Here is a 10182-nt window from a genome sequence, read left to right on the forward strand (position 1 = left end):
TCCCGCTCCCACAGCCCCCCGGCCTGGCGCTGCCCCTGCCGACACTACAGACAGGAGTTTCCGCCGCAACCCTGGCTGCAGCTCAGCCGTTCTGTAGCACTAACGGGATGGGCACGCATCGGCCTGTTAGAATAACTTTTGTAATCTGTCAAGAAAAACCCACCCTTGCCTGTAAAGAATATTTAAGCTCCACTTACACTAGGTCAGAAGTTACACCCAGTCACACCGCCGCAGATGGCCCGTCCGCCTGCACAGGGCTGAGCTAAGCTGAACAGGCAAAAGCCACGATGACGTTGTTGCTGGGGTTGTGGGGTTTTTTTCCATGACATGGATACGGAGCCCTAGTCAGTTCAGTACTTTTGGTTTTTTTTTTTAAATCCAAGTTTGTCTGTCCCACATTGATTCTGCTCTGAGCTGGTTTGCAGAGTAACCATTTGTGAGAAGAATTGTGCTGTCACCTTCAGCTGTTGACCTATAAATCAAACTTTTTAGGACAAGTGTCCTAACACTCAAGACTTACTTTCACAGTTAAGAAATTTCCTGCTGTACTAATTATTCTTTTTTTTTTTTAATTATTATTATTTTTGGTTGCAATCCTTATTTCAAGGAAAAAAAAAGTTGGTATTCACACTAGCGTGCGGTGGGTTGAAGTGCGAGCTGCTGTGTGTAACTTGCAGATATCGGGGCTGTTCTGTAATGATTTTCCCAGCGGGTCCTCCACCACCGCTTTCCTCTTCCTCTTCCAGTGGGAGCTGGCAGACAGCAGCTCTTTGAAGGGGCTGCCGGCTCGGTGCCCGACGGCACACGGGGACGGCCAGCGCTGCTGGAGGGGGGCAGGCAAGGGTGGTAAGAGCACCCGAGCTGGGGAAGGGGGAAGGAAAACCAAGGTAGAGGGGACTGTACAATTGCATTGAAAGCAGTTTAGCAAAAAGCGCTCTCGTTGGACAGCTTTAAGAACAATGTGAATGAAAACTTAGCAACTTGGGTAGGAATCCTTGAAAATTCTATAAATGTATACTTGAAATTCTGTTTGTATTAAAAAAACAAATCGCATTTTCTTCTTTCTTTTAACACTGTGTAAAAGAACATTATGCATGTGAGTGGTTTGAGAATTAAATGGTTTAATACTCAGATCCTCGTCTGTGTCATGTAGCTGCCTGGTCTGATCTGATGTTGATTTTTCTCTGCTGCTCGCTTCAAAGCGGCCACGGTGCAGGAGCCTGGTCCCTGCTTTTCGCAGCTCTGCGCTGCCCTAGGCCTGGTGGTGGATGCCTCTGGTACAACTTCAGGCCATTTTTTCTCCTCCTGTCACTTGCTGCTTGGGAGAAGAGACCAACACGCACCTCACTACAGCCAGATGTGACCAAACATCTTTTCCTACCAGCTCTTCCACAGACAGGCACATCTAAGTTATCTCCCTCGTCGTCTGGCTTGCTGTGGCAATTGCTGTTGAGAGGAAGCCTTTACAAACAACAGCTGTTTCACTGGTTCTGCAAAATCCACAGTAAATTGCACACTGGGACATGCCACCTGCTGGTGTTTTAGCAGCTGTCTGCACACAACACCTCTGCAAGGTGTACTGATGGCGAGACAGGACTGTGCTTTCACTGTCCTTTTTGTTTTAAATTGGTGCCCTAAATGGAGCAATCTTAGCGGAAAGCTCACCACGTTTACTTCTGCATCTTGAGGACAACCCTGTCAGAGGTCCTACAGCAGCATGGTCACCTTGGGTGGACCAGAGGTCGGATCACACATGTGGCATAGCAGCAGGCTCAGCTCTAGGAGTAGACTTGCAGGTGAAATAACAGATTTTTAATGGAGTTACAGATGTTGGGTACCTTTCCTGGGCACTGTCACAGCTCATAGACACCCCCACTTTCAACATGGAGCTAAATTAAATCTTACCGCTCAAAAAGCCAAATTCAGAGCCTTGGCTACACAAGGCTTTCACTGGGGACTGCTCCGTGCTTGGACGTGTCGCACAAGTAGGGCTCTGGTGCTGGGCAACTCTTCCACCTACAGCTGTTCCACGTGGAGCTGTTCAAAGGTGTTTCTGGCCCTGCCGTTGGGCTGCTGCTGTTCCACTGCCCGCTCCAGCACGGGGTTGTTCTGGTGGAACTGAGGAGTGCAGGAAAGGGCCCGTTTGTTGAAAAAGGAAAGTGTAAATAAGTCTAGGAAATGACTTAGTGAAAACCAGCCATTCAGAGATCAGTTTGTACACACAGATCGATAGGATTTTAATGTACCAGGGGATCAGAGTTACAGTTTGAGGCCTGAAAGGGAGGAGGGTTGGATATAAGAACAACAATCCTGGACTCTGGTTTGGGTGCCAAAAATACTGGTGCTGGAAAAAGTTCAGCTTCCCTTTGAATGAAGGATGAAGCAGGTGAGGTGCTCTCTGAGATCCCCCAGCTGACATGGCAAGGAGGGGCTGGGTACAGTTACAGTCCCTCCCTCCAGCTTGCACCAAACAATAAGACCGCCCGCCCCAGGAGCAGCCGGGCTTTGTGGCAATACCCCACTGCCCCTGTGCTGGAGGCGGAGGAGGGAGAAGCGAGGCCCTGAGAGCCCCTTTAGGAGCAAGGATCGGCCATCCTGCCCATGAAGATAATGGTGTTGAGGGGGGCTTCCCGGATGAAAAGCAGGAAGGGCCTGTTGGCATTGAAGATCATTCTGTTCATGGGGAAGGAACGGCCGGAGACTGTGACAGCTGTAGCAGCTGATGCCTCGCTGCCTTCTTCATTCACCTACCAGCCGAAAGAGAAGATGCGGTTAAAACAAGGGCATTTGGCCGTATGCAGAGGGCTGCCCTCCTTCTCCGGGGGAGGGGGATGCCAAGCTCCCACCTTCCCCCAAAGCCACAGATTGCTGAGGAAGTGAACACCAGGGGTTCAGAGATATTTTTTCTTTTAATTGCTTTGTGTTTTTAAAAACAAAGGGGAAGACAAAACAAGGCTTACCTCGAGGAAGGCTTTGTGGAAAGCCTCAGATACATAGAGGTCTGTACGGCCCTCTGCAATGATACCTGAAACGCAGAGTAACAAAATGGAGAAAGTTAAAGCTATGTTTTATAGACAACAGCTCCAGAGAGCCCCATCATGGCCTGTGTTCAAGCAGAAGGCACGTCTGCACTAAGAGATGAATATCCTCCACCAACTGCAATTGACTGCTTAACTCCCATGCCCTTGATGCAGAGCAGGGCTGCTTCTCCACAACGGGACTGACCAAAGTCCACCATTGACGCAGCAATGTCCAAGTACTTTCATGTTCTCATTCCTCACGTGCACCCTGTTGTGGTTTTGTTTAGTGAGGGAGGGCCTAAGGTGCCTATGGATGAATGGTTTCATCCTGCCTCTACTCTGCACCACCCCATCTCCACAACTGACCTGGAAGTCTGGCATTTTCTGGACTGAAGAGATCTTCCAGACCCATTTTTCTCAGCTTCTCCTTAACACTGAAGCTGTCCTCGACACGGAAGCGAGGGAGGTAGACTGAGAGAGAGACTTCCATCATGGAGTCTATCCAGTCCTGCAGCTTCTCCGATGTCAGGTCTCGCTCCACCTCCACCAGCGGCTTCCCAGCATTGGGCAGGACCAGCACCATCGTGATATCATCCCCTTTGTAAGGCAGCTCCAGCACCTGGACTTTGTCCTCGGGGATAGACGCATGGTAGAATTTGGACTCTTGGTACATAATTGGGATTTTGCAGGCCTTACCATTGGCTTTATGAAATAAATCCAGTTTTGTGTTCAGAGCTGGGAACTGCGATTTCCAGTGCCCCTAAAAGGGAGATGAGGAGGACACAGAAACATGAGCATCGTGTTTTCCCCAGGGAAATGGGCTGCTCCCCCAGTTTTGTTAGCCATACCTTAAAATAAATGGTGTTGACCAGGACCAAGACAGTGAGATCATCAATACCTCTTTCTGGGATCACTTCTGTAATGCGCTTCTCTGTCTTATTAGCCACCCACTCATTAATGATCTTCCTGGAAAGTTCTGGCTTCTCCTGACGGAAGAGACCAAAAAAGGTTAAGCCGAGGGTTTTAAACACCTCTTTGTGTCCTCTCTGCAGGAGACAGATCAACAGGGTGTGTGCTCAGGGACGACACTGCTCCCAGCGTAGTGCCGCAGCGTTCAGAAATGAGAAGCTAGGAAGTGACTGTGGTGAGCTGGGACAGGAGGCGCGGCATCCCATACTCCCTCCACGGTTGTCCCATGGACCCAGAGTGGGGCACTCCCCGTGGGCAAAAGACAAGGATGCAGCAAAAGCAGAAGGACAGGAAAGGGAAAAAAAAAAACAAACAAAAAAGAAAAATCCCAGGTAGTTCAAACTCACTTTGAAGTTCAAGGGCCAGAGTTTCGCTCCATAAACTATTTCACTAATGTTCTGGTAAGTCTCATTAAAGACCAAAGATTTCTCCCCAAAGAGGCGGTTGGCTGACACCAGCTCTGAAGATTTGTTGGCTTTCTTGTAAAGCCGGCAGTTCAGCTTGGCAAAGAAGAAGTGGATCTGATCAGATGTCTTCTCTGAAATGGTGTCAAATCGAAAGACCTGGAGGAGCCAAACAGTGAGAAGGGATCCATGAGCAGGTTCCTGTGCTCCTGCGCCCCACACAAGTCACGATACAGCCTTTGCTTGCTGCTCAACAGCCTAAATCGTGGAGCAGAGCAAGTTGCAGGCTCTCAGAGCTTCACTCTGCCTGTTTAATTTGGAACATAAATCTATGTAAAAGCAACACATCACCAGCCCAGGCCCCTGTTCTGGGGTCCAAAATGCAGGATCAAACACTGCTCAGCACGCAGAGGTACTGCTCCTCATTCTAACTCTGGCTTCCTTGCTCTCCATACTCTGCCTTTGACTGGTCCCACCTTCTGACTGCCTGTGACCCAGCATCTCACCCCAGAGCCGGCTCCGGCTCCAGCTCTTGCTCACTGAAGTTCCTTCCCCAGGAGCTATCGGCGGGGCGCCTCTATCTCCACCTCTGTTCCCCACCCGCTCTTGTTGCCCCAGCTGTCGGGGAAAGATGGATCATTTTGTACATGTCCATCTCAAACGTGGGCATGACTTAGCTGGACTCTTTAGGCGGTCGTGCAGAAGACATACTAAGGTTTTGGCGATGTTTTCCTCTGGGCACTCTGGCTGCTGCCAGGGTACAGACTGTAGCTCGGCACGTGGACCACGAGGCTTCCCCCAGTGCTGTTAACACAGTTAATGCGCAGTGTTTGAGAGCCTCACACGAGGTGAGCGTTGTGCTGATGGGGCCTGGCAGCAGCTCCTGGGTCAGTGTGGGTCACAGAAGGACTCAGGGTTTGTGCTAAACCCTCCCCTGATGATGCCAAAGGCTGCTCCTTCTCAGGAGCATTCCTCATGGCCTGTTGAGTAATTCTGGTACGTTATCTATTTTTGCAGGGAATGGGACTATGTCGCAATCGTTTTGAGAGTAGATTTCTGCAGCACAGTCAATTTTTTCTTATTTGCTCCTAGCTGCCAGCTGGAAGGACAGTTATGATTCGTCTGCTGCTCTCCAGCCTCAGGCCTTTAAGGCACAGAAAATCCCATAGCACATTGCTCCACACAAACACCCAGGATCTCTGGCACTGTTTCCTACGAGGCAAAGGTGGTGTTTTGTAGGGAAAAGGGGGATTAGGAGCAGCTCTGCATCCTGGGTGGCTCGGTGAGAGAAGGGTCCCCTCCCAGCAGGTAGGGCTGCCCAGGACAGAAGGCATCAGTGAAGATTTGGGGAGATGTGGTTCACTGCTCTGCTCTACCCCAGACTGCGTGGATGACGGCGGGTGACCCCAACATTACTTACTCCAGAGGCAGGATGTGTGAGGACAAGTGGAGCAGTTTAATTCACACCTTCCTGTTACAGGGAGAAAGGCTTCCATGGGCAAGGAAGCGACGGGCAGTACCAAACATCATGTGGCAGACAAGGGCCCTCACAGCTGTTCGGCAAGCGGGTCTGACAGCAAGAAGGGTGCTTGGACAGGCAGGGATTTAATAGGTCCCATGGAAAAGCCAGAACTCAGGACTACCTCTGAGCCTGGGACCAGAGCTCCCTTCAGAGTTTAGGAGCCATGGCTGGAGGGGGAGGCTCCCAGCATATGAGCTCCTGTGCTTAGGAAGCTCAGACCCTTACCGTGCCACTGTAACACTGCCCAACACAAGCAGACAGAAGCTGTTCAGTCCTGGCTGAGCGCTCAGACTGCTCTTAACGCTTACTACAAGGAGGCCCTCAAGAAGTAACTGATCCTGTGCTCCCACAGGATGGCAGAGCCCTGGAAGTCAGGTGGATTGGCGATGACCCATGGGTCTTATTTTTGTCCCAAGGGAAAGAGAGGGAATGTGAAAAAAAGAGAGCCTCTCCCAGTGGGACTTGATGCCATGGCTTTTCCTGCTTTTTGCATAAGAAAAGGCTTAGCTACCTGCTTAGCTACGTGCTTGCCCAATCCCTAACAAACAAACTATTCCCATTCCCTTCCCTCATCTCCCAAATTGGGCATCCCTTCCTCCAGATGAAAACTAACTTCTCAAACCCAGGAAATCCACCCTGAATGCTAGATCCAAACAGGGAGTTAGAGGAGAGAGCTGGGATCTAAACAAATCCAGAGACAAGCAGCCTGTGTATGTCCTTCCCAGGGGCTTGTTTAAAGAAAGGTCTCCCTTCCCAAGCCAGGGAGCCATCCTCACCCAGAGAGCCCTTTAGCCGTGGTTGGCCACTATCACCTTCAGACCCTGCTGACAGCTACAGGAAAAGACTGAGGAAACACCACCAACCTCCATGAGCTGCTGGAGGGTGCTACCACAAGCTCCGAGCTTGGTCATGGCAAAGGCTGTAGAAATGCTGAGGGGTGACATGAAGATGTTTTCCCCATCGTCCTTGGAGTCAGCCAGGTACTTGTAGAAGACAACAGCAAAGCGTGAGTTGGCCTTCGACAGCTCCCAGACTCGGGGGTTAGTAGACCCCGGGAGCTTGCCCTTCCCTGGCTCTTGCCCCTCACCCTCCTGGGGCTTCTTTTCAGGGTTGCGATAGATGCAGATGGGATTCACTGGGATGTCACGTGGCTTCGCAGTGCAAATATCTTCCACAATGTAGTGCTCAGGGGCAGCCAGACCCCAGACACTGAAGAGACACACCACAAAAAGATGCATGGTCCTGGAACCAGAAAGAGAGAGAGCTTGTACACACTCGCCTGCACAGAAAACCCACGCTGCCTCTGCAGCCTGGGGGTCCTGTTTCAGCCAACATCAGAGTGACAGGAGTCCCACGGTCCTCTCCAATCGTCCTGTTGTCCCGTAGCTGCAGGATAAATGGGAAAACCAGCAGCAGGACAAGTGTGCCTCTGAGCACGCATTGCTTTTAGAAACAATACACTGAAAATGGTGCTTTCCTAGAGCCCTGGCTGCCCTCTTTTTTAAGCAGCAAGCTCAGCCCTGACAAATTTGTACAAAAACATACGGTTTGAACTTTTGAGTCCTCCTCATTGGCCAGCCAAGGTGGCTACAGCAAAAGGACCTTGCCTGTCCTGCATTTCCCCAAGCCGTCCTGCCAAGAGGCAGGAGCCAGCACAAAGCCACCAAAGCCAAGCGGCTGCCCCGATCTGCAGTCCGGGTACATTTTTATGCTTCTGTACAGATCCTACCCACCTTCCTCATGGGGAGAGCACCCAGATACACCCCAAGCTCCACAGACCAGCTGGCCTTAGACAGAATGCTCTTCACTGCTTCCTTCCCCTTTTTCCTTAGGGAATCTCATGGTTTTCCTGGTCTCTTCTCCCTTCACCTGAGCTCCTCCATCCTCTTCAATTACTGTCTGTGCTTTCAGGCTCACCTCAGCTTTACACTTTTTCAGGTACTGATGGAGGAAATGCTACAGCAGAGAAGGGAGTTGATAAGGAAGAGGTTGCTCTGTGCACTGAGCATCTGTAATCCCTAAAGAATGTATTTTATAAGCGTGTGGTGTATCACAGCTTTTCTTGTCCAAAGTTCACAACACCTCAGTGCAAACTGACTGCCCCTGGTACCCGAGGAGGGTAGGCTAACGTTAATAACTACATCCAGCAAAAGCAGATCTCAAAGTCTCCCAGCAAGGCAGAGAATTTCTATTTCTCACCTTTTCTAAAGCAGAGGATCTGCACACCCCATCAGCTCTGGCGGCAGGGCCTCATCGGTCATCCCAGGGTCGATTAAGTGGCATACGAGATTTCCTGCGCACTGCGGTGCTGAGATGCCCTTTACATGACTCTATGTTGGGCCTGTTCACATACCCCGTGGGAGGAAGCTCACGGACCGCAGCCACAGCAGCTTGGGAAACAACTACTGGCAGCCCGCCCAGGACTTGCTCACCCTGGAAGACTTTTTCTAAGAGATGTCTAACTCAGGTAGGTCTCTGCCTGCTCCCACGTACTCACTGCCACAGCTACCAAGCGCTGCCTCTTGAGTGACTAAATTAAAGATCAGTTGCATTTAGCACTGGTGATCTCCGTGTCCGTGGGCTTGCCAGCGCTGGGCCAGCACCTGAGGGGAGGAAAATGTGAGCAACTCAACGGCTGATCTGGGATGCCGGAGACCTCTGGGTTCTTTCACAACCCCCTCCCCAGGCTCTTGGGCAATGACTTCATCTCGGCTTCAGTTCCTCCGCAAAAGCAGAAATTACCTTATTTGGCACCAAGACCACATCAAGCTCTAAGGGGCCCTCTCCAGAAGACACCAACAGCAGAGCAACAAGTACTGCAAGAAAACACGCAAAACAAGACCTACTTGTTCAGGCCATGGCCACCACTCCTGCTGGTGACAACAAACAGATCATCTTTCACAAGGTTTCACAAAGGGGAAAAAAAAAAATATATCAAAGGGGAGGGAAGTCAACCAAATACAGAAACAAAAAACACCACCCAGGGCAGAAGGGCACGAGAAAGGAAAACTATTCAGACAATTGGAAGTACTCCAGGAAGCGCTGCTTTTCCGAATCTTTCACTCCTATAGGAAAAAAAAACAGCCAGCAACAAGCCAGGCAACACTTCTGTGCTCCGCAGCCCTGGGGCCAGGACTAGCGTGACCCTTCGCTGCCTGCCAGCAGCCTTGCCTCACCCACACTTAATTCGTGCTGGCTCTGGCAGCACCGATGTGCCTGCGGCCAGTCCCACCGCAGAAAGGACAACCTCGCCGCAGTCCCCGCCCCGTCACTCTGCTCACCTCCAGGGAAAGGCACGTCCACAAGCGTGTGCTGACCTGCCTGTGCAAGCACGACCGCCTGCTTCTGTCAAGACAGAGGCAAACTGTGGTGTCTGCCATCACACAAAGCGCTGCTCATCTCAGGTTTAAAACTCAAAGCACACGAGTGGGGAGGGCACCTCATCTTCACCCTGTCCTGACTGAATGGGAAACACACCCTGTTTCTACTTCGCAGTAAAGTCCTGACTCCAACAACTCAGAGGAAACGCAGGACTTCATACCAACGCACTAAATCAAATTTATCAACCGCTAAGGACAGCTCAGTCCCTGACATAACCTATTTACACAGCATTTCCTGCACGAGAGGAGATGTGAGACTTACGGTGAATTACCACCCTGAGAGGCAACGGCTGCCCTTTAGAGCAAGAAGCCTCGCTATTTCTTAGGCACAGCACTTGGCTGAAAAACACTCTTCCCTCCACTGCTCTTCGACTCCCTTCTCCCCTGCAGTGCTGCCATGCACTCTGTACGTCAACTGTTTTCATCCTGGAAGGATCCCAAAACTATTACCACATCGCTGCCTGAAAGGGGCTACTGGCAAGGGAAAATGTGAAAATAAGGAAGGGCTCTTTTCCTCCGCTTCACCCCGTAAGAAGTGTACAAAGCCAAGGAACAAGTTGCTGACTCAGCTCAATATCAGAATGCTCCGGGCAAGTGTATAGAACCTCCCCCCCACCCATCCCACGCCTGCTCGGCAACACAGCTGGGCTCCAGCCAGCGCAGGCCATTTCCATCCCACTGTCCCTCATCGCTGCAGGGAAGGACAATACCTGGGCCTGCAGACCCACAGCTCGTCCTCCAGCAAGCACCCTACTGAAACTCTTGGTGCTACCCACGGCAGCGTGGACATCCCAAGTACCCATGCAGCGTGCTAAAGAGCCCAACAAAGGTGAAGTAGCTCAAGCCTTCTAAGACTGAGTTAGGCTCTTGAGCAGAAAAGCCTTGCC

The 10182-nt window shown here is 51.1% G+C and overlaps 1 protein-coding gene across 1 annotated transcript; it reads right to left on the reverse strand.

The window, feature by feature from the left end:
• Positions 1-2208: 2208 nt before the first annotated feature.
• Positions 2209-7157, reverse strand: SERPINC1 (serpin family C member 1). The gene is made up of 6 exons (XM_010123883.2): positions 6779-7157; positions 4337-4552; positions 3869-4006; positions 3387-3780; positions 2961-3025; positions 2209-2747 (listed from the first exon to the last, which is right to left on the reverse strand). The coding sequence occupies exons 1-6, from the start codon at positions 7151-7153 to the stop codon at positions 2574-2576; spliced, it is 1362 nt and encodes a 453-aa protein (XP_010122185.2). The 5' UTR covers positions 7154-7157; the 3' UTR covers positions 2209-2573.
• Positions 7158-10182: the final 3025 nt, after the last annotated feature.

Source organism: Chlamydotis macqueenii, chromosome 8, assembly GCF_036417535.1.
Source record: "Chlamydotis macqueenii isolate bChlMac1 chromosome 8, bChlMac1.mat, whole genome shotgun sequence".
NCBI lineage: Eukaryota > Metazoa > Chordata > Aves > Otidiformes > Otididae > Chlamydotis > Chlamydotis macqueenii.

Bases quoted from the DNA above. Each gene is read 5' to 3' on its own strand.
- SERPINC1 (XM_010123883.2), bottom strand. From the start codon at position 7,153: ATGCATCTTTTTGTGGTGTGTCTCTTCAGTGTCTGGGGTCTGGCTGCC. The intron at 4,553-6,778 runs GTTGGTGGTGTT...TGGCTCCTCCAG, and splicing joins CCCTCCAGCAGCTCATGGAG to GTCTTTCGATTTGACACCAT. The intron at 4,007-4,336 runs GTGAGTTTGAAC...CTCTTCCGTCAG, and splicing joins TCTGGCCCTTGAACTTCAAA to GAGAAGCCAGAACTTTCCAG.